Source organism: Tachypleus tridentatus, chromosome 4 (genome assembly GCF_004210375.1).
Source record: "Tachypleus tridentatus isolate NWPU-2018 chromosome 4, ASM421037v1, whole genome shotgun sequence".
Classification (NCBI taxonomy): domain Eukaryota; kingdom Metazoa; phylum Arthropoda; class Merostomata; order Xiphosura; family Limulidae; genus Tachypleus; species Tachypleus tridentatus.
This window is the reverse complement of record NC_134828.1, coordinates 44587605-44612593: the sequence shown is the minus strand read 5'-3', so window position 1 is coordinate 44612593 and position 24989 is coordinate 44587605. Positions and strand designations below refer to the sequence as shown.

The 24989-nt window shown below is 34.2% G+C and overlaps 1 protein-coding gene across 10 annotated transcripts in view; it reads left to right on the top strand.

Annotated features, from left to right (window-relative positions):
* Positions 1 to 14486: 14486 nt before the first annotated feature.
* Positions 14487 to 24989, top strand: part of LOC143249002 (ketosamine-3-kinase-like) — a 31485-nt gene continuing 20982 nt past the window's right edge. Inside the window, exons 1-4 of one of the 10 annotated variants that reach the window (XM_076498131.1) lie at positions 14655 to 14747; positions 15641 to 15807; positions 22371 to 22454; positions 23445 to 23528. In XM_076498131.1, coding sequence (XP_076354246.1) covers positions 14714 to 14747; positions 15641 to 15807; positions 22371 to 22454; positions 23445 to 23528 — 369 coding nt within the window. In that variant the 5' untranslated portion in view covers positions 14655 to 14713. The other 9 variants (XM_076498135.1, XM_076498136.1, XM_076498132.1 and 6 more) reach the window with 9 other exon arrangements.

Sequence of the window (24989 nt, the reverse complement as noted above, 5' to 3'; positions counted from 1 at the left end):
TTTTCTATAGGTTATGTTTTTATGGGGAGCGAGATCAAAGTCACTGTCAACATCTTTTCCCACCTGAAATTTTATTAGCTTCTGGCTCATATTGTATGTGCTGAGAGACAAGTCTAGTATGTCACTGGTGTTAGTGGCATACGCTGTGTGTGTAGGGGTGGTATCATTTAGTAGGGCGATATTGTTGTCATCTATAAACTATAAGGGACTTCTCTCATTGTTGTTTGTGTACTTGCATCCAAAGTTAACATTTTTGCTGTTTAGATCTTCAATGACTATAAAGTTCTGGTTGTGGGGAAAGACGTTATTGAGTAATGCTATGTCTAGTTGCTTATGTGGTGAATAGTAACTTCCTGCTATTGTTACTTTTGTTCTATTTATTAGCAAAATATCTACAGTAACATGTTCGTTGTTACTGCTCATACTGATTTCTGTGATTGAGAGGCCTGTTTTGCACAGCATCATTATGCCTCTATTTTCATCATTTTTGTTTATTCTGTCTTTTCTTATTGTTGTGTAGTTTGGTATCAAGCGTTAGTTTGGTTTGGTTTGGTTTGAATTTCGCGCAAAGCTAAACGAGGATTATCTGCGCTGGCCGTCCCTAATTTAGCAGTGTAAGACTAGAGGGAAGGCATCTAGTCATCACCACCCACTGCCAACTCTGGGGCTACTCTTTTACCAACGAATAGTGGGATTGACCGTCACATTATAACGCCCCCACGGCTGAAAGGGCGAGCATGTTTGGTGTGATGGGGAACAAGCGTTAGAGAAAGAGTTTGTCGATGATTTGCCCTGTAATAACGGGGTCACGTAAGCATATTCATTTAGGAGGTTCCAGAGATTATGTATATAACTGCATTAAATAACAATCATTTCATTACAAACAGTTTTAAAAAATCAAAATTAAATGTCTTATTTTTCTAAACCTACGTAATTTTAGGATCGTGCAAGACGAATTTAAAACAATTTTATTGACTGCTTTCATGAGAGTTCTATCCCTACTTACATTGTTAAATAGGTCTTTGTCATACGTTAATAAATGATGTATTTAAGTATTTACATATGGGTGAGTTAAGCTATATTGTTTAACAAGGAAGAAAATCACATTTTTGTGTAAGGTGCTTACTATAGAGTATAGGCTATCGCTGGTGGGTAAAGCATTCGCCTCACAATCTATGAGCCATGGGTTCGAATCAACATCAAACATGCTTACCCTTTCAGCTGTAGAGGCAATATAATATGACAGTAAATTCCACTATTTGCTAGTAAAACGTACTTCAAAAATTGGCGGTCGATGGTGTTGACTAGTTGCCTTCTCTGTAGCCTGTCACTGAAAAATTAGAAAACTAGCTCAAATAGCCTTCGAGTAGCTTTGCACGAAATACAAAACAAACCAAATTTAAAAGGCCACATTTTGCCAGGCAAAACTGTTTTTTGTGCAGACATTTTCGATCCACGATTATGTATGTCGGTATTCGTGTACAATGTGGAACTGCATACTGTGCACAGGACTGAATGTGTAATAATACGTAAGTGAAGCATAGTGAATGCGTACGATCTTAAATGAACATAGCCTAAAATGGTATAGTAAATTAAAATATTTGCATACAATTGTCAGCATCTTAACATACCATGTATAATGCATCACAGTAAGCGAAAATTATCAAATAACAAGATTTAAAAACGGCAAAAAAAGCATTTGAGGAAGGAAATCCGACTAACACCTCACACTCCAAGAGTGGAGTGGGGAGGCAGGGGCCGTACACCTTGATTTCAAACTAGTGCTCCTCCAAATTTTAATTACATCAAAATATGTGGTGTGTAATAATCCACATAGTTCATAAAGTTCTTTAGAAAAACAAAGTACTAGTTCAGTACAGCGAACGCAAATCCGAGCTGGAAGGGTTTCGCTCTCTCGTGATTTTCATAGCTTTTTTTCTTAAAGAAATAACATTGGTGCCCTCTCTAACGTTATATGTAAGGCCAGGTGTATGTGTGTTACTGCCAACGGGCCTGAAACTAATCGATCGGTTGAGAGGAAGAGGTTTAAAATGAACTTGACTTGCCAAGTCCTATATCGAACCTAAAACCTGAAGCATATAAGTATAAGCATAATCGGAAAGCAAGGTTTAAATTTATAATTTGAAAGAAAAACTTCGAGATGTGTACAATATATTTTGGTCACTGTTACGTACGTTAAGTATCACAGTTTCAAGTAGCTGGAAATTTTAACTTAGAAGTTAATTGAATGTTGACATGTATCAAATTTATGATATTTGCAACTAAGATTGATACACGCAATTTTTTTTCTGAGCACAAATATATTTTAATATACAAACAACAATACAGTTTATTATAACGCTTATTACAAATAATAATATATGTATAAAAGTTCTACTAACTTACGAACAATATAAGTCCTCTACCCAGTGTGTAACCGAATACTTTGTCGACGGTTCACGAGGCGCAAATTACTTTTATGTTGATACATAGATACACTTCTCTTAACAGGAATGCCAGCTAACTCTATTCTTCCCACGAGTTTTTTCCCGACAAAATATATAAAGTCCTTGTAAAAATATTAACATCCGAAGTTAATTCACTGAAGTTTGTAATGTTCGAAATCTATAAATGTTCCTGAACAAAGATCTGTAGTTTTCTGAAGAATAAGCGTTTATCACAATTATAACTTTGGAGGCTTTTAGTGCACTGACTGCAGCAGACCGTCAATATTATTAAACTGTTTCTTAATGCGTCAATTTGTAAACTTTAAGGCGAGGTTCTAGAAAGTTCAATTGGCAACAATTCTGGCAAATGCTGGTATTTTAAATACATAGTATACTGTTTATTCTTGCGCTCGAGAGTATTTTACAAATGTAGAGAACATGCAGGACTTTCACAATACACATTTAACAGCATGCGTTATTGCATTTAAATTTTCTATTAAACTATAACAAACACAGATAGTAAAATAAATATATATTTGTCAATCCGTTACAGTATTCAGATAAAGAAAAGACATGCTACAATAAATAAAAATTTAAATACAAAAATCCCAATGCTTATTATGTGAGATGTTTCTTGAAAGCATTAAAGAGAAAAGATTTTACACAATCTAAAGGCTTTGAGGTGTATCAAAAATTATAAATTGGGGCAATATCTAAATGGAATTAAGCCAAAACTATTTCATGGATATTATCTTTACTAAACTGCAACCCGACGAACACTAATTTCGAGAAGATAACAGGATATAAAGAAGAAACTTCTTATAAATCTTTCATGGTTATTAATAATGATGACGGTTGTCATGTCCATCTATGATCAACTTAATATCCATAATAATCTTATTAAAAAGGCGATGCTAGCTTTTGTGTAAATGTAACAGAATCAGTTGTAACCAAGTTTCAATAGGATACATCACCAAACTACTATATGCATTTGTGTACTTTTATAAACAGTTATATCGACATTCTTAAAAGCTTAGGACAAAATTGGAATGGCTGAAACTTAGTTGAATGGGTGATAGCTGTCTGTTATATAAACACGTGTAGAGAACGATATTTCTAAAGTATTCGTTTTTAGGCGGAAGACTTTCGAAGTGTCATCCTCCACACTTGTATTTCTACAACAGGCAGTTGCCCTCCATTCAGTTTTATCACAAGTACTCTATCTAAACAATCTAAGAAATAAAATGAAAATTAGTGATTTTAACTATTCTTTTATTTGTGATAGTCATAAATTAAATAGTCTCAAAAATATATCTGAACACTTAGTAAGAATGTTGCTATATTTCTCGAAAATTTTATCCATGTTGCATGTTTTTGGTCCTCATTTATGTAAACAGAAATATGGAGAAGAAAAATGCTAAACGTTTTCTTAAAATTTGTTTTTGTTTTAATATTAATGACAAAGGACAAATAAGGTTTATGTAATAAAAACCTCTGTGTTCGTTCTCTTGAATTTGCCCTTTCAAACAATGCAAATTTGAATGCACAAATGATATATAAAACCATTTTAGAAAGTAAAAATTGAATTTTATTCGCACGTTATACAATGTTACTGGTCGAGTGAAGAATCCTATTGGTGAAAAGTGGTTTTCAAAACAACACTATAACAAAATAATAATAATGTCACATTATCAAGTATCAACTGTATAGATTCAACTGCAGTTGAAGATTACAAGAAGGGTTGGATTTTTGTAACACTTTATTTAACACAGTTCTTTCTCTCAAAATCACGAGAAAAATTAGCTGTTTGTGGCACTTAATTTTAAATTCAGCAAAAAATTTTTAAGAAGTGCTTTCTACAAACCAAATTATGAATGTCTCAAGAGAACTGACAAACGCAAAGATTTATTCGCCAATGAAGATGACATAATTACCTCTCTCTATTGGTTAGTTCAGAATGGAGTATTTAATGTTTGTTTGTTGTTTTTCGGAACAAAGCCACATTGAGCTACCTGATTTGTCCACCTTGTGGAATCGAACCTTGAATTTTACCTTTGTAAGTACATGTCCTTGTCACTGTCTCCTTGGAGACTACCAATGTGTCAACAAAAACATTCTTACTAGCATTATAAAGTGTTTTCTCTTCAACAACATTACGCACTTCATTAACTAGTCCAATCTAATACCGAGTAACGCTAATCAATAGTGAAGAAAACTTAACAACAATCATTTTATAGACATATGGAAACTAACAATGAAAAATAGCTATAATAAAATTCACAATATATATTTTGAAGTTACACAAAATTTGATAGCAAGTTTTACGTCTTTTTTGTTGTTGTTGTTGGTAATATTCAATAAATTCTGCTTACGAAAAAAGATATAATAACGTGATATATATCTCCATGGAACAACTAACGAAATAGAAAGCTGCAGCTTTTTAATCTCCCGGGCCGTCATATCACCACCAATTATCTTGATGTTTCAGATAGTAACATTATGATTTCTTTATAGGATACGATAAACACTTACAATGGCTAATTCCCATAAGCTTGTTACGTTGATTCATTTGCTTCTTGCATGGGGAATTTTATGTGTAGTTCAGAGGATCTTGAAAATCACATGGTATTTTTAAGACAAACATAAATGGTATGACATCCATTACTCAGGTTATATTGTCAAGTGTAACTTAATTTCAAACCAAATCACTGAAATGAAATGAAACAGATAAATTACTTTTTTATCATAGTTTTTTGTAAGAAACTTGGATTTGTTGTAATGGAAGAGTTATGTTCCTGCAACACCTCTCCCAACATTCCTGTTTCATGAAGTGGCATATAGTTTTTAACCAATTAATAACACCTTCGTATGTTTGTGCAAATTGAAAGTTTTAAGCATTGTGTGCTTTCAAGAGGTTTTGAAATTTAATGGTTATCTTCAAAGATTGCTAAACATATATTCCTTAAATGCTGCAGACAGTGGCATATTTAGGTAGGGGATAGAGGAGGCTTAGCCTCGGGGTCCTTGGTCTTATTGGGGGTCCAATGATAATTTTATTTTATATAAAGTCATCTGGAATGTAGAGCCAACAAAAATTATTAACCCTAGTACCTGCATAACCTTAAATCCACCACTTGCTGCAGACCTACAGGAAAACGATAAATCGCCCGGTTTTATATGTATATATATATTGATTAATCTAATCGGGTAATTAAAAATAAGTCAACGCTAAAATAAGTGGTTCGATTTCCCACACACACACATTAAATATACGTATTCTAAAACTATTTGCAACAAACAACTAATAACAGAAAACAAATAAGCCATGTTCTTCTAACTGGAAACTCAGTAAAAGTCCATTGGACTAAAACGTTTTCCTATTCGTTAATATACTTATTTTAACTTGGTAAGCATTTTACTTGATTTATTTTCTTCTGTAGCTCGTAATTTTCTCGCCAAGGCAAAATATTTTATCACCAGAACTAAGATAAGACCAATATAGATATAAAATAACTAGTTATTACTAGTAAACAACCGGGGAATAATAACTTTCACACATTTTCTGACGCCAAGCTGTCGCATTTAGTTTTCTTTATCTTGATTTAGATTGGTTTGGTTTGGTTTGAATTTCGCGCAAAGCTACTCGAGGGCTATCTGCACTAGCCGTCCTTAATTTAACAGTGTAAGACCAGATGGAGGGCAGCCAGCCATCGACACCCACCGTCAACACTTGGGCTACTCTTTTACCAACGTGGGATTGACCGACACATTATAACGCCCCCACGGCTGAAAGGGCGAGCATGATTGGCCACTCTTGCCTTAAGCAGAAGTTGATACAATGGGCTGTCCGTGCTCTGTCCACTGGGAGTATCTATTGTCGTTGCTTGTAATTGAGCACAAGTTGGCGGTGGATGATGATAAATAGCTATCTACCTTCCTTCTAGTCTTAAACTGCTAAATTAGGGACGTCTAGCGCAGACAGCCCTCGTATAGCTTTGCGCAAAATCTTTAAAAAAACACGAAAAAATACGTGTAATGTACAAAAAATTATTGAGAAAATTAAACCTGAACAGAAGATCAATTAAATAATTTTGCTTATTATAGTCCTTTTTTATCACACTTTTGACTTTGCTCATTCTCTTTTGTATGTCTTCAGTTTTGTTATTATAACTTTTCTATATTTCTTCAATTTTGTTGTTACAACTACTGTGTAATGCCAAATTTAAAGAACTGCAGAAAGTTTGTTTTGAACTTCGTGCAAAGCTACTTGAGGGCTATCTGCGCTAGCTGTCCATAATTTAGCAGTGTAAAACTTGAGAGAAGGCAGCTAGTCATCACCACCCACCGCAAACGCTTGGGCTACTCTTTTACCAACGAATAGTTGGATTGACCGTAATATTATAACGTCCCCACGGCTGAAAGGGCGAGCATGTTTGGTGCGACCGGGATTCGAACCCGCGACCCTCGGATTATGAGTCGAACACGCTTGGCCATGCCGGGTCAAGCTACAAAAAGAGTTAATAAGATTGTAAATAATATCAACGACAGAGTAAAGCGTGTGAAAAAATGAATTGTGACTTCCAAGATTGAAACTGATACATCTCTCTTTACAACTGCCCAATGCTTCCAACCTAAAACATCATTTAATATAAAATGCGAGAAACTGTCTGGTTTACACTTGTTACCAATACTAAAGTACCACGTGTAATTACAGGAACTTTTGAAATTCTTCAACTATAACGTTGCGATATAGAGTTCTAGAATTCAGATGACCGTATCGACAACATTGCCCTATCAAGAAATCATTAGAGTATGATGAAAGAGTACCAGAGAATGTATGTTAGATTCATTACGAAATAATATCCAGAGTGTATAGGTGCTATTATGAACAACATGTTAGTGATCATTCTTCTTATCCATAAGAGAAACATTGAAACTATCAAGTATTCCTAGTTACTTTTTCAAATACGTTTGGAGCGATATACGAGAAGGAATTGTCGAAAGCACGGTTAAGGAATAATCTTGAGGAACAAAATACATACAAACAAAAATTTTGCGAAACGTACAACCGATTTTGAAAGGCTTATCCAATTATCATACCTGGATGCTCCACACAAAATGGTGGATTTTCTGCATGCGACCAGATATCAGTATAGATAAGGATATAAGATTAAGTTGACACAGATTGGATGCACATTTTTAATTAAAGCTTTCTAGTTGGTAATAGAACGTGAATCCATTAGCAATTCAGACAAACAGCTAAAGATGTTATTTAAAAGTTGGGGGAGCAACAAATCAAGTAGTATTGAAACATCAGCTCCCGCTAACAATAGTATATGAGAACCAAAAGGATTAATCACACAGCTAGTTACAGAGAATGGAAGAACTAAATCACAATATATTATGTGTTTTAAGTGTAACGTGAAAGGATATACTTCCACAAACTCAAGATAAAATCCCGTAGAGAATAAAACTCCTCTTAAAGGACGTCAGAAAAAATATACTGTTATGAACATTGGAAACATGCCTAATAAGACCAAGGCTGTGAGAAATTAACAGGTGTTAATAAGGCAAGAAAGAAATGCTCTAAAAATAAATCTTAGAACCCAACAAGATCAAAGGAACAGCAAAGAGCTGACCAGATATCAGAAAAAGTAATTAGCTGAACTTATTGGACGGAGTTCATCTCATGATATTTCATTGATTCCAAATGAGATAAGAAGTTTATTATTTCAAGAAGATATGCTAATAGACCACCGATTTGTATATAAAAAATATTGAAGTATTTTGATTTAAAATGGTAACTTTTTGATCCAATTTGTCAATGAAGATGGGAAACTGTTTCCAAAGACAAAGAATAAAGATGGATTGAGGCAACCAGCAAATGGGCATAAATTTACAAAATAGGGAAACACAGAAGTTACCTTAATTGTGGAAAGTTTCTTTACAAAACATGATCTGGGTTATTGAGAGTGAGGAAGATTATATATTGGGAACTTACTTTATATAGAGACATGGAGGCCAAATTATGTTAATTTCAAATAGCCTCACAGTCCATGACCAAGAAATCCTTTTACGATTAATTATAACTACTACGCTACATCAATTAGAAAGTATTTGTACAATCAAAAAGAGAAATATCTATACCAGGATTTCGCAAGAAAATTTTACATTTAATGACTAGTTTATATTATAACTAAACACTCAGCATGTACTGAGAGATTATGGGTTCGAATAGCTCTCATGAATCTGAATGAAGTATCTGCCATCATTTGGGTAATGAACGCAACAAAAAATAAAACTTGAGTCTAGTCTGTATAGGACATGCAAGAAGTGAAGCTGTAAAGATATTACTTCCCATTAAATATTAGATATAGCCCTTATAAAGCAAGATGTAGGAAATCTGATGTAAAATCCTCACAAAAAAATGGATTACCACCTCACTTACAAGAGTTGTATGACAAGTATGACAAAAACTGTAAGAGTATTATTGATGGTCAATATCATAGACTAACGACTTAAGTATTCCGATTTACAACGCTAAAATCAGGGGTTCGATTCTCTTCGGTGGATTCATCAGATAGCCCGATGTGGCTTAGCTATAAGAAAACACACACATATTAACGACTTGATCACATAATCTTAAGATATCTTCTTAAGTGGGCCTAATGGCTGAAGAAGAAAGCTATCTCATATAACTGATACTGAAGATGAACTTAATATGATAATTATTTAGATAGTTCCTTCCTTCTTACAAAGCAGGCTGAAGCTTTCAAAGATAGGGAAACCAGTAAGAAACAAAGAACAATGGAAATGAGCACTATGTCTTAAGCATCAACTATTATACTTGTGAAGAAAAAAGTTGAATCCACAGGGTTATGCATAGACTACCAGAAAGTGAATGAAGTTGCAAATAAGGACGCCTAGTTACTACCAAGAATTGACTCTAATTTGGATCCTTTATCTGGATCAAAACTGATTTTAATATTGAGCCTGAAGAGTGGGCATTAGCAACTGCAAGATAGCACATATTTAAAAGTAAAACGGTCTTTACTGCAAGAAAAGGACTGTGATGATTCGTTGTTTTATCATTTGTATTAAGTTACCTACTACACTTCAACAACTAATGGAATGCACTCTCTCTGAACTACAATGGAACGTTATACTCATGAACCTAAATGACATAATCGTACACGATGCCTTTTATAGTATTTATGGCATGTTAAAAAAAGTTCTGGGTTGTTTGAAATGGGAAAGTATTGAGCTAAATCCCGTGAAGTAAATTGTTCTGCTAACAGATGAGGTCTCTAGGATACATAGTCAGTAAAGAAGTGTACAAACTTATCTATAATTGAATCCCATCATAATATGTCAATATCAAAGAGCTTGCATGAGATAAAATTATTTCTGGGATTTTACTCTCAGTTCCATAATTTTGTAAAATCATTCTCTTACATTGCCTGTCCTCTACACAAATTACTTGAAAACCCAAATATGTTTTCATGAATTGTTTATTGTGAATAAGCACTCAACAACTAAAAAGTAACTACTTTTCTTGTATGTTAACTTTTGGTGATACAATCATATTAGAACAGACACAAGTGAACTTCAAAAACAGGAGTATTATCACAAATACAACCTAGAAAAAAATGTAATTGCATACAGTGAATGCTACAGGTAGAAGATATTATAAAAATGTGAAAAACTGGTGTTTTAAACCCTAAGTTATTTCCATCATTAATCCTATAGACAAAAGTTTGCACTCCATACAGCCCATGCAGTTCTGAAATGACTGATAAATGTTTGCAATCCAGAATGCCAGAGAGACGAGTTTCTACAAAAATTCAATGAGTATATCTTTAAGATAATGCATTATCCCAAAACCCTATGCTAATGAAGATTGGATACACTGTAAGAAAAAAAGTGAAAAAAAAGTGGTAAAGAACAACACAGTATAAAGCAAGATTGGAAGCCTCCAAATGATGAGAACCAACACTCAACTGAAAGATATAAAGGTGAAAGACACGAGTTTAAAACCAATTACTAAGTAGATGAAGAATGTTGCAAAAGATCCTGATGGTAAACAACCAGAGTCCAAGATATCTTAGACGCAGTGAAATTCATTATGTCTCAGATAGGGCTTGTTATATCGGGCATATGAAAGTACCAGTGGACAGAAACAGTAACTACTATCTCTAGATTAAAAACGACAACATAATTTCCAGAACCTGCTAATAGCTGGATGCTTAAGTATTAAAAAGACAGTGGAAAGAGTAAGAAAATTCTTTATTAAGTTGGGTGCCAGAGATCAGTAAATCATGCAATCAAAACGACTTAAAGAAGAGAATATCAGTGGCTACACCATCTAAGAGAAATTTAGTGCCAATGTGCTATGTTCTCTACCACAGAGAAAAGACTGTGATAAATAGATAATGTTGAACTAACTCATCAAATGATCAGTAGCAAATGCTTTTATTAACTGGGAAGCAGAAACTTTAGCAAAAGAACTTGCCAGTAAACGTTTTCAAGAGCTGGGGTACCGATATGTGAAAGAACATCTTTCAGTGTTATATTATAAATTATCAAATGGCAGTACATCAAACTTTAGACAATATATCATCATCATCGAGAAATAATTGAAAGTGTCATTCGATCTTCTATACTCACATCCAGAGAACAGTTACTCTACAGCATTTTACATGGAACATGCAGATAAATTGAGCAATACATATGATGTCATGACAGACATTAACTGAAAAACACATAAATTGGCTCGTGATTATATGAAAGATTACTAAAATGATACTGATAAAATTGAATTTTATTCAGATAACAGTATAGCTGCACAATCTCTACTTCAAAACAGTTTGTTTTGTTTGTGAAATTTTGCCCAAAGCTATACGAGAGCTATCTTCGCTAGCCGTCCCTAATTTAGCAGTGTAATACTAGAGGGAAGGCAGCTAGTCATCACCACCCACCGCCAACTCTTGGGCTACTCTATTACCAACGAATAGTGGGATTGACCGTCACATTATAACGCCCCCGCGACTGAAAGAGCGAGCATGTTTGGTGCGACGGGGATTCAAAGTCGCGACCCTCGGATTACGAGTCGAACTCCTTAACCAACCTGGCCATACCAGGCTAGTGCAAGACAGAACAAGCCCCAATATTAAGCTTGTGTTTGTGAGGGTTATATGGTGTACTGCAAAGAATCATTAAAATGATTTGAACAGTCTAGAAAGAAAGGTAGTCGGTGCCAAAGATCGTCCAACATTATCATTTTTGGAAGTACTTTGGGAAGAAACTGGTATGTTCAATAACTTCTGCAAAACATTATAGGTTACAAAGAAACAGGACGAAAATCTCAGGGTACTTTTCACCCAGTGACAAGACAGAAAATGAACACAATAAAAAAGGAATAATCCCACCTGCATATCTTATTCCCCAGTAAAGGAAGGAAACAGTGCTGTAAGCTTTGTTTTTAATATTATGATTTAAATAATTGTCTTTTACGATGAATTTGTCCTGATGTAATAATAGCACAACATCTGTATTTTTTCTGAAGTAAAAACAAAACTGGAGTGTATAAAAAGCACACTGAATAAGTTACTTACTCATTTAATAAATTGTTCCATTCAATATCAGTTAGTGTGTTATTAAGTGAAATATCACCTGCAATTCAGTTAATCAGCTAGTCAGTCAGTCAGTGTGTCTGTTATCAACCAGTTCATGAGGAATTTTACAAGAACGGTTATAGCTGTATTAAGCATACATAGATTTTGACTTTATGTTGGAATAGTGTTTGAAAGTGAAGTCTACTAGTTAACGTAGTAGTCTGTAACAAACATTGAAGAAAATAAGCTTGTTATTATTATACATAGAGTAACATTATATTTTATTCTAACTGCATAGTCCAAAAAAATCCGCCCAGTGGTAGATTGCTATACAACATTTCAATCAGAAGAAGGATAAAAGGTTTTTGTCCTCGACTTTTTTAGTCCAAGAATTTGGTGCATTTCTTTGAATGACGTTGATTCCAAGTAACGGTAGTGATCAATGTGAAATTCCATAGGCAATCTAAATTTAGAAACAAACTCATCAACGAACTTTCTTGATAGAGTTTCTATTTCCAACTTCTTAGCAATTGGTAAAAATTTTCATCACAACCAAATTGCATTTACTTTCATAATTTATTTTTGAAAGTGGACTAAATATATTGACAGTAACGCTTTTGAAGTGGTGGTTCAAAACAGTACTGTTGTGTTTAGGTCATTTTGTTTCTTCTGTGCAGTGTTTTGATTTTAAATGTACAACTTATGAAAGATTGTGAAGGTGATGAAGTACTTCTGATGTAGTGACTGTGTATGTAATGATTTATTTCAACTGTTATCTTTCAAGTTGTAATTTAGCAATACTTTTAATGAATCTCACTGTGCCCATTATGCTTTTGTTTTCGGGCTATATTGAGCTACTTTGATCAAGATTCGTTCTGTGCCATTTCTTATTCATTAAAGTAACACTCACGATTTAACATATTTCAATAGCATCTTAGGCCATGTTACTTTCTTATCATATTTTAGTGTTCCATTTTACCTTTCGGATTTATAAAATTTATTAGTCACCTCACGTCTGCATGATCTTAATAGAATGTAAATATTTGTTCATATAGGTAAAAATAGAAATGACTCGTATTTCAAACAATGCGTTTGGAGAATTTGCTGTTCTGCTCATTAGATAATCTATCTTTTGAAACACTTGTGATGACTGCTCCCAATACAGAATTACCTGCATTTGTTTTATGAAAGGATTTTCAAGAGGTCTTTCTTCAGTTTCTTCACTGCCTATTTATATTTACCAGTCAAACAAAACTTTTGCAACAGACTGTTTAGAGAATAAACTATGTCAGTTGAAGCTAATTCATAACTTAAGTTCTATTTTCTCAGTCAATATTAGTAAATATTATAACAACATAATTAAAGCTATCACAAGCATCATTAAGAGTTTATCACATAATACACGTGATGACATAACGACCTACCAAAATCAACTTTCTACAGTAAAGGCTGTTTTTCTACATCCAAGCCATTGATGGAAATCAAAAACCAGTAAAGGTTCTAGTACTGAGCCTTGCGGCACTTCATTCACGATATTAAGCCAGTTTGTCCGAACTTCATTTATATTAATTCTCTCCTTTGCCCTACCCATCCAATTTTCTATCCAGTTAGCCAGTCTATCCTGAACACCTATAGATATAAGTCTATTAATAAGCATTTTATGTGATATCTTGTCAAACGCTGTCTGAAAATCTAAACACCCCAAATACACACCCGCACTCTCCTCTATATAATCGGCAACTTTTTCAAATAGTCTCAAAATATTGGTAAAACAAGATTTTTCATCTAATGAAACCATAATGCCTGTCCAACAAAACTTTTACCTTAATTAAATGACTTCTTGTATCACCTTTTATCAGAATTTTTAATACTTTTGTCATGATGTAAGACAAATACTCCTTTAAGAACCAGAAAATGTTTATTATCTGAGTTGAAAAAGGGGTAATGTTAGGATACTTTCAATTCTTAACCACCTTCAGAACTTTAAGGTAAATATTATCTCGCTCAAAAGATTCTATTCTTTAAGCTTTCTAGATTATTTAAAATAAGCTTATAATTAATCTGATCATCTTTTAAAACTTTGTTTCCCTTTAACATTTCTTCAGGATAAGGAATATCGCTTAAACCTTCATAAATAAACATTTAAGAAACATATAAGTTGATCATCTAGCTGCAATTACCAAACTGTAATCAGACTCAGTGTATCATGTCCTAAGAGCCCTTCTCCTATTCTATCATTTTATTTACCATTAATGAAAAGTTCATACCATTATTTTTTAGTTTTTAATCAAACGTATTTCAAGCCGTATTTGATTCCATAACTTCTATTTTGGACTAACATTTTCGTCTTCTTTAATTTCCCAAACCCCTCATCCTTGCAACGAATTTAAAATTAAAGTAATCTATTTTAAAAAATCCACATTTTATGATGGAAGTCAATTTGACATTGCAATATTACAGCTGGTAGAAATAGAATGTTTTATTCGCAATAGATTCCATTGTGAAATGGTTTTGGTAAATATCTTTTGTATTACGCAAATTACCATGTAATTTACTACACGTAGTTTTATAATCATCGTAGTCTCATGTAACTGAGTGAATGCTACTTCTATTTATTGTATTTAAAAGCTTGTTATTATCTATCAAGAATGTATGATTGCCAATAATTTGTATTTTTATCTCTCGTGTATGTAATAGGATTTTGAGCGTCATCTATACTTTTATTTGCATAACTAGTAATATTATGGTGAATAAGTTAATATTAGTTATATGTTTTGAATTTGTGTTGCAGTTATTCAACTCAAACGCTAGTTTTGTGTAATTTTTAAGTTAAGATGTTTCTTACATAATCTTAAAAACATTATATTTTGTCTTTTTGCATACTATAGGAATCGATTTAACTCTTTTGAGATAGTGAAATTTTTTGAATTGTAATAGTAGTTTTTATATTCTACGTATATTTGGTACGAAAGCGTATTATTTAATAGTAGTAGTGGCATAATGGTGTTTTAACGAAAAATGATGTACAAAGTATATGAACGAATATTTTATCTAGAGAATATACTTGTTTCAATATAAAATTAGGCTGTCTTATTGTTTTTATAGTGAAGAATACAAACTGATATTCGTTAGGAACGTTGAAATTATTATATTCTCTTTCTATACATAACTTATGCTCGTAAGTTATAAATCGTTGATGGCTATAGTATAAGTTATTATTGCTAGGTACTCTGTCAAACATACGGTATTAGTGCTTCAACTCATGTGCTATTTAATTTTTTTAACATTTCAGTGTTTTGTTCTTTCAGTATAATTTTGTCAATAAAAATATTTAAATTAGTGCAATCTGTCAATTAGCATTTTTCTTTTAATTTTATGTAATAATATAATACTAAGAGCATTTACTTAAATGTTCAAAATGTAGTTTGCTTCATCTTTTGAGAGTAATACTAATATAGTATGGTGTAAAACTTTTATGACTAAAAAGTATAACCAGAATGTCACAACATTTTAAACAATATATTCATGTATTGTAACAGTGTGAAATATGACTATTTTTCTTTAAACTACAAAAATTAGGTTTGAAAAATAACAAAAGAAGAACTATGGAAGAGAAAATTAAGGTTGCCATGAATACAAAAAAATTAGAAAGAACAGGAAGAGGTGGTGGTGGTTGCATTAATGAAGGAGAATGCTATATGACAGATAATGGTCACGTATTTGTGAAAAGAAATACTAATCAAGAGGTAACGTAAATTGAAAAAGAGTTTTAGTAATTTGAACTCTTAAAAAAGAAAGAAAACAGTTTAAACAAATTTTAGGCATAGGTATATAAAAGCTACAAATAAAGTGATAAAATAGAAGTCATGCAAATAAATGGAATTTACTTTGAAAAACAGTTTGTGGTGGCAATAGAATATACAGGGAGTGTAACAAAATAGTTAATTTATTATAACTTTTATTAGATAAGATAAAAATATTTAAAACTATATGATTGTATAATGCATCTGACAAGATCTGTTTAAACATGATATCAATTCATAATTTTGTCAGGTGCAAAACCCTTTTTATCAGAATATGTAACTAGAATCATGGAAACTTCAGGTGTTTATGAAGCCAATGTTAAAATTAGGATTTTAAATAATATTTGAACAAATCTTGTCAAGTGAGTTTTAAAAACATAGTGTTACACATTTTTCTGTCATCTAATCAAACATTTAACAAATTAACACCTTTTTTTTGGGAGGCACTTTTTTGTGTCCATTTGCTGAAGCTGAAAGAGTATTGTTTAAAACCTGTTGTTTGGTAAAGATGGGCATATAGTGTGTATTAAAATTTGAATAAAATACATAAATTGAAAAACAAAAATATACATTATTTTGACTTGCATTTAAAATGATTGTAGTGACAAGTATATAATTACATGTGTGTGTGTGTGTGTGTATTGCTATTGAAAGAAAATTATTGTATCAATAAATTAGCTTCCAACCAGATATAATGTTTATAGTAGGTAGCTTTGGCTTAATAAGAATGCTTGAGTAAATTTTCTAAGAGCATAATTCTAAACATAATTTCATGAACATATAAAGTACCATCAGGATTTCACTGTTTACATCACTAGTTTTTTGTGAAATCTGTGATTGGAGTTACATAAGCATATTAGATCTTGGCATTAAAGTCCTTGTGATGTTCATTTAATCTCTGTAAATAGTCACAATTTCCCTAGTATGAGTGCTGTATGTTAGCTGTAAATAGCACTTTCTAATCCCCACTTATCATATTAAAACCAAACTAGACATCCCAAGCATGAGGTGGGTATGGGCATAATTTACAATATTGATGCTAGACTACAAAGTACAATTTGTCCTTTGAAGTTAAGTAAATGGTATGATTAAGATAGATGGGGAATCTCAGTCTTTAGATTGATTTGGTAAGAGACTACATATAAGAAAGGGAGCTTTAGTATACTTTCAAACTAAATATTTTTTCTTGATTTTTCTGAAAGAAACTTTTTCAGTGACCTTTTTGTGGGATTTTGTACATATAAGATGATTCCTGTTTGGTCTACCAACCTACCTCTCTGGTGTTATTCTCTTTATGAGACTCTCCCTTCCATTTCTTCTCGGAGAGTGGTGGAAGGACTCTTGCTTCCTCACCTCAGTCCTAAGCTGCTGAGGAGATAGATAGAGAATTCCCCTTCCTGGTGTAATACTGCTGGTATGAGACCGAGTGTATGCATATTTTAACCAGAAGTGTGACTGGGGTGTTTGCCTTGCACTATAATACAGGCCACTCTCCATTTACTAAGAACTGTACTTTCTCTTCATAGCTATGTTAACCAGTCGAGTCTTTCTTTATCCTTGGTAAGTAGACCTGGAACAATTTGTCCTTGCATTTTCCGTTTTTTGGTAGGTATGTGTCACATGAACACCTTGACTTGTTGCCCAAGCCACACAACATGCACATGTTCTACTGAACCCCCTCATCTACATATGTAGTAACCTTTTCAAAGCATGTCAAAAGATTTGTAAGGTAAGATTTTCCCTTATTGAAGCCATGTTAATTATCCAATAAAATTCCAATGCTTGTTAAATTACTGTGCAAAGTATCTTTTATCAGACTTCCCAAAACCTTTCATGTGGCACTTTGACAAATGCTTCCTGAAAATCCAAATCTACACCCTTACCCTCATTTACATATACAGTAACATTTGAAAGCATGTCAAAAGATTTGTGAAGTAAGATTTTTCCCTTAATAAAACAATGTTGACTATCCAGTAAAATTCTAAACTTTGTTAAATCACTTTGCAAGGTATCTTTTATCAGACTTTCCAAACCTATTCCCACAGTTAATGTAAGACTAATAAGCCTCTAAATACTGTAACGACTTCTATTACCTCTCTTGAAGACAGAAGTGACATCAGTTAATTTCTCCCTTGGTGTGGATTCCTGTACGTGTTGAGGGGACCTCTCAGGGAAAGTTCTGTTCTTTCAGTTTACCTCTTCTGGGATCTAAACATCCACCCACATGTTTGCCGTGCATGGTGACCCGTGAAGGGGAGGAGAGGACCCTGGTAGTCAAGGGGTCCAACCCTAACACACCGTTTTGGCCTTGAATTCCTGTATATGGGCAGCCTTGAGGTGGCCCCCTTGGGTCAATTGGCAGGTCCACTTGGGCTAGGGTTAACCAAGTACCAGTGTTGGATGTGTTCAATAAGTGTTGTGGACATCGTATCTGATACTGGTGTTTGGGTATAGTGCTCACGATACCCTGGCGTTGCTGCAGTGCCTTGTTTAACATTGCAATGCATCTCCTTCTAGGGTAGTGTCAGTGGGCACTGATTTATTGCTTTTTTTATTATAGATCCTCCAAATAAAAACTTAAATAGTGAAAAAACAGTCCATAGGTAAACACCCACATCTTGAAGATTTTGAGCAGCAATCTTCAATATCTGTAACACCTATTGTACCTCATTTTCATATTCTACATTCTCTTTCAGACAAACCTTTAGGGCAAATGTCTCCCTTTTTCATTCAGAAGGAACTAGAGGGACTTGCTGGCTCTCCAAAGTCAGTAAAGAAGTTTCGATTTGGTGACATATTGGTGTAAACATCCACATCTCAACACAGTGAACTCCTCTCGCATTCAAAGGTAATTGGTGATATACCTGTTACAGTTACACCTCATGCTACTTTGAATTTATCATGAGGAGTTATTGTTGAGAGGGATTTGAAGAACATCCCCAAGTCTGAGATTCTCCCTGGTATCTCCACTCAAGGTGTTTCTGCAGTGAGGCGTATCTACTTGCAGAGATGGAGTTATGATGCCAACCAATATCCTCATTCTGTCATTTACATCACGAAGTCCACCTACTACCATCAAGGCAGGTTATCTTAAGTGCAGGGTACTGCCATACATTCCAAACCCTATCCAATGTTTCCAGTGTCAGAGGTTCGGTCACTCAAAGTCATCATGTCGTGGTTCCCTGATGTGTGCTTGTTGTGGTTGCAAGGACCACGATGCCTATGAGTGTGAAGCGGACCCACATTGTGTCAATTGCAATGGCTATCACCTGTCCTACTTTTGTTCTTGCCCTAAATGGTTGGAGGAAAATGAGGTGCAACATTTGAAAAGGATTCATAATATTACTTATCCTGAAGCTCGAAAATTGCTGTCCACCACTTCATCTCAGATATATGCGACTGCACTTCCTTCCACAACTACAGTGGGAGTGCAGATAGATCTCTCTGTGCCTCCAAGAGAATCATTCTCAAAACAAATGAAAAGCCTTTTGACCTCCATGGTTAAAAAAGTTGAAGAATCAACTTCTACATCCATCTCTGTCTCTTCCGTACATTCTGATAAACCCCAAGATCCACATCCTTTGGTTCCAGGTACAGGCATTTCTTCAAATACATCTTCTCCCACCCCAAGATGCAAAACAATCATTCATTCACGTCGTCAGTCACTGGATTCCTATTCCAACAACAAAGACCTGCCTTATCGACCAAGGGCAGGATCCATGGAGGTCAATAAACCTCCATAGAATAAAGACAGTAAAGAAGAAAGACGTTTTAAACAGAAGGGTTTTTCCAGCCAATTTGCCTACACTTCATTAAAAATGGCCACCTTGATACAATGGAACTTTTGATGTTTATGTTCTAATCTGGATGATATCAAAACACTGATTGCTTCCTGCCATCCTGTATGTCTTTCCTTACAGGAAACACTTCTGAAACCTGCTGATACAGTAACCTTTTGGCAATTTTTTTTGTACAGAAATGACAGGCTGTGTAATGGATGAGTGCATGGAGGGGTGGCACTATTGGCTGATCAGCGTGTGCCCACCCTGTCTTTGTCACCCAACACACCCTTGGAGACCGTAGCCATCCGCATTTCCTTGGGTTATACCATCACTGTTCGTTCTCTCTACCTGTTATCTGGAGAGACATATGATCAATCAGACCTTGATGCTCTCATTGAACAGTTGCCATCTCCCTTTCTAATCCTGGGGTACTTTAATGGACATCATCCCCTTTAGGGAAGTGCTGGTATTGGTGGGAGGGGTCGTTCTGTAGAGCGTATTCTCTCTGATCACAATCTTTCTCTTTTCAATACGGGTTCTTTTTCTTATTTTCACACACCTAGTCAGTTCTTTACTGCTATTGATCTCTCACTTTGCTCCTCTTCATTATTATTCCATTTTTCATTGAGGGTTGACAATAATCTACGAGGCAGTGATAATTTTTGAGAGACATGCCATGGTCAATGCCACCCAACCCACGTGCCCTGGTGGAAGATGGATCAGGCAGACTGGGGCACTTTCACTGCTCTCACAAAACTTGATCCTGCCGTCATCTGTCAGCCATTAAAAGACGACTGTGGGGCAGCAGTAACTGACTGTATTATACAAGCAGCTGCTCAATGTATTCCTAAAACCTCGACACGTTTCCCATGATTTTGACTATGGATCACTGGTCTATGGCTCTGTCAGAACCTTGGCCTTAAAGATGCTGGACCCCATTCATCACCAATGACTTCAGCTCTGCATTGGGGCTCTCTGCACTTTCCCAGTTCAGAGCTTATTCATAGTGTCTCATGAACTTTCTTTGCACCTCTGCCATTTGCTATAATCTTTAATATATGCTTCAAAACTTTTTTCTTTACGAAAGCATCCCAGCTAGGATTGCATTTTCCTTCCTAAGCGGGCCATACTTTTTCAGAACAGATGATCTGCTATTGCTCTTTTTATCCTTTGTATCCAGGTGCAGTTGGATGAATTGGGTCTATCCATGGATAACATTGTTATATCCATTGGTCAGCCCATCCTGTCATGGCTTCTCACAATTCTGAAATGTGACCTACCTATAAATCATCTGAGAAAAGCAGACACTCCAGATTGGAAGTACCATCGTACTTGTTGAACATCTTTCAAACCATCCTTCCATTCCCATTTATACAGATTGTTTGAAATCAGATGACTGTGTAGGCTCTGCCATGGTTTGTTGTGGTTCAGGACTGGAACAAGGACTGGAAAAGTCAACTTCAGGTGCCTGACAGTGGTTTTTGTACTTACCTGTTAGTCTGTGTTCAATGCTGAACTGTACACCATTTCTCTTGCCCTGGATCACATAGAAGCCAAGCAGTACTCAAACTGCACTATTTATACTGACTTGCTTGGTTCTCTACTGGCCCTGGAATCACTTCATGCTAGTTCATACCCTGTTCTCACTGATATTCAAAACTGACTGGCTCATTTCTCTTTAACATCTACTTCTATCCAGTTTTTCTGGATACTGGGCAACATTGGTATTTGCGGGAAGGAGCTTGTCGACACAGCAGCTAAATATATCTGCTCTGGCAGATATTTCAAACATATGTTTCAAACATAGACTATGATCCTGTATTCAAGGCTCAGCTCCATGCAAGCTGGCAGTCAACTTGGAGTGAGCAATGTGGAAACAAGCTTTTCCAAATAAATCCCTGTATTGGACTTTGGCTGTCTCACTTCCATAAGGATTGGAAAGAGGAAGTTGTTCTAAGTAGACTATGTGTTGGTCACAGTTTTTAATTCATCGTTTACCTTTACCTTGAACTGATGCACCAATATGTAGTCTATGTAACATTCAGGTCAGAGTAAGCCACATTTTACTTTCTTGAGAGTCATAACGACATTACCACTTTAAACATGTTCTGTTACAAGGTTTTATGATGATGACACTGTTCACCTTGGAAATGTTTTTGTGTTTTAAAGGCCATTAATCTTTTAAATACCATTTAAGTTTTTTTAATTTATACATTAGACCATTTTTAATGTGATTCCTTTTTAAGAATCAAAGGCCATTTAGTTCAATTTGATATTAGAAAATGGCAATAATGTCAAAATACGACAAACCAGGACTGGAAAGGCTAACTTCAGGTGACTAATGCTACTGTTTGAACTACCCGTTAGTCATCCTGGAAAGTTATTATTAAAATTTTTCTGCAAGTCTTTAAACACTTTTATTACTTTTTGAAAATGGCCATAATGTCCAATAACTCGGAACAAGGACTGGAAAAGTCAACTTCAGGTGCCTGACAGTGGTTTTTGTACTTACCTGTTAGTCTTTCTGTCGAGTTATGATAATTACAATTATGCTACGGAAAGCTCTTTACAACTTGTATTACTGTAGTTTTTCTCTAGACGTTGTAGACTAGATGTAAACATTGGTTTTATGCTATTTATGTTTTTTAAACTTTGTTTTGTTTTACCCTAATTTCCTTTTATGAATTTTACTAAATTTTTTTTTAAATTTTAACTTTTTACCAGATGTTTGACGGTGATAACCAAGCTGCTTTGTGCCATAAAACGCCAAATAAAACAACCAACCATCAGTTAATTTCCAGTCTCTTGGTATTTATTTTTCCACTGTTCAATACTTGCAAAACATTTTGGCAAGTGTATCATATATCCAATCCTTAACCTCCTTTAAAACTCCTAGGGAAATATTATGTGGCTCGGAAATTTTATTGCTCTTTAAAACTTCCCTAATTTCTTGTTTGTCGAACTTTCTTGATCTTGTAAATCTTCTTTAATACCAGTCAAGTTATATTTCTTAAATTTTTGATGCTTTAATTTTATTTCTTGTACCCTTTGTGAGCCTACCTGTTGTTTTTTTTTATTTTCAGCTACCCTTTTCTTTCTGCGAGGAATATTTGTTTTGAATATTGAAAAATATTTTGTTTTAAATTTCCCACCTCTGCTCAGTGTCTCCAACTAACTCAGCTGCTAAATTCACAACAGATAATTCTTGTTGTATCCCTTCGAAATGCTCTATTTTGAAATTTGTAGTCAAAATTTCATTATTCCTGATTTCCATAAACAACAAAGCTTCAAACCTAATGCAGCAAGAATAATTCTTTGTACACATATTTTGAACATTTTCCATTTAGTACATCAAGAGTGAAAATTTATAATGTTATGCATTGTTTCACTTTGTTTCTTAATCACTCTAACACTTGTACTTGGGTTTAGGGTAAAATGCTTTTAGATCTGCCTTAATAATTTTTTTTAAATATTAAAATGAAATTCTTCTTAATTGATTAACAAAAATAACTGTAGATTTATTCATTAATAAAAATATCTCATGTTCACTAAATAAGTTTTTTGGAATAAGTTGATATTGATTTATTGAATTATTCTGATAATCTTTCACAGTATTTTATTCAGGTAGTTTTGTTGCATTAAATGTTTTTGATTAAAAAGTGTGACGTGTAATGCCATAATGACAGTGTTTTTGTAAGTTTGTGATCATTTTCTGATATACATCAGAAACAAAGCTATAAATAATAATTGCATGTTTCAGTCCTAACATCATATGTTATTAACATTTCTATTATTTAGGCACGAAGAATGTTTGATGGAGAACTTGAAGGACTGAAAGCCTTGCTTGTAACAAAATCTGTTCGTGTTCCAGAACCATATATGGTAATGTAACAATTTATAGATGGCAATGATCCACTTGCTCTTTTGAGAATGTCCTTACATATTCACCTTTCAGAATAGTAAAATTTGCAACCTCTTCATTTTATTTTTCAGGAAGTTATCAAATCCGCTATTAATCTCTTGTAAAATGCTGGCCTTCATTACTCCTGATGGAAATGTGGCAATCAATTTCATGAGACAGTGATCCTTATATTACAATAAAATTATAATAACTGTAGCTTACCCTGTGTTTCTAAATCTTGTATTATCTCTTCCATTTGTCTTCAGAGGTATTGAAAATCTTTGTCCTATTGATCTCAAAAATAATCTTATAGATTTATCATGACAAAAATAAATTAAGAGATTTTAATTCATTCCTGTAAGATAACCCTTCTGAAGAAGCACCCTATGAACCTATCTCTCTAAGATAAACCATCTACAGAAGCATCTTATTAATCTATCCTCCTAACAAAAATTATCCCTAGAGGCATCCTATTAACCCAATCACCGAAGATAATCCATTCCTAGGAACATCATATTAACCTATCCCCATGTGGTAATCCATCCCAGAAGCATCCTTTTACCTTTCTTTTAAATTCTTTTCAGTTAGTCAGAACTGTTTGCATTATTTAAAGTAAAGCCTAGTTATTGATTCTGAAACTAATAGTTATCTTCATACACAGATAGCTAATTCCAATCAGGTAAGTTTAACAGCCTACTATACCTGGACACAATGAATATTATAATGTATTACCTTTCTTGGTGGGACCACATCCTATCCACAGAGTGGTCCCATTACCTTTAAAAACTTTCATTGAATGTGTTTTCAACTTGCTACTTATGTGATAGATGCATTTGATTCTTTACTCATTGCAACGCTCACCCCTTTCTAGTATCACTTTTCTCATCAGTTAGTCCTGTCCATAGATGTACTTAGTCAGAACTGATGTAATCTTTTCCTCTATTCCTATCCTTCTCTCTGCCTTCACCCTTGTATTCTTGTTCTGGTCTCTAACTCATGCAGTATTACTGTTGTTTGACCCTTTATTTGCCAGCTTAACCTTGTTTTCCACTACTATGTCTTCTTTCAATAAAGCCCCCTTTCCACTTCCCACCACTATTCTGCCCCTTCTGTTACAATCATATGCATCATTCTTCCATCATAATGTGACATCCCTTCATCTTCATGTGTGGGATTTGTCCAGTTCATTGCTAGTTGATGCAGACTTTCCAAATGTGTAGCCTTCCTTCTTTCTCACTCCTGTTGATGTTCCACCTCTTCTGTGTATCAATAGAAATGGCAGGATTATTGCAAGCATTGAAATGTTTAAATGTGTTAGAAACTAGTATATAAATACCAACATAACTCACCTATTTAGATTTAGCTATTTAACCACTATGTACCCTTATAAACTTAGTACTCTCTTTATCAACTGTCACAAAATAATCTTTACCTCAGATAAC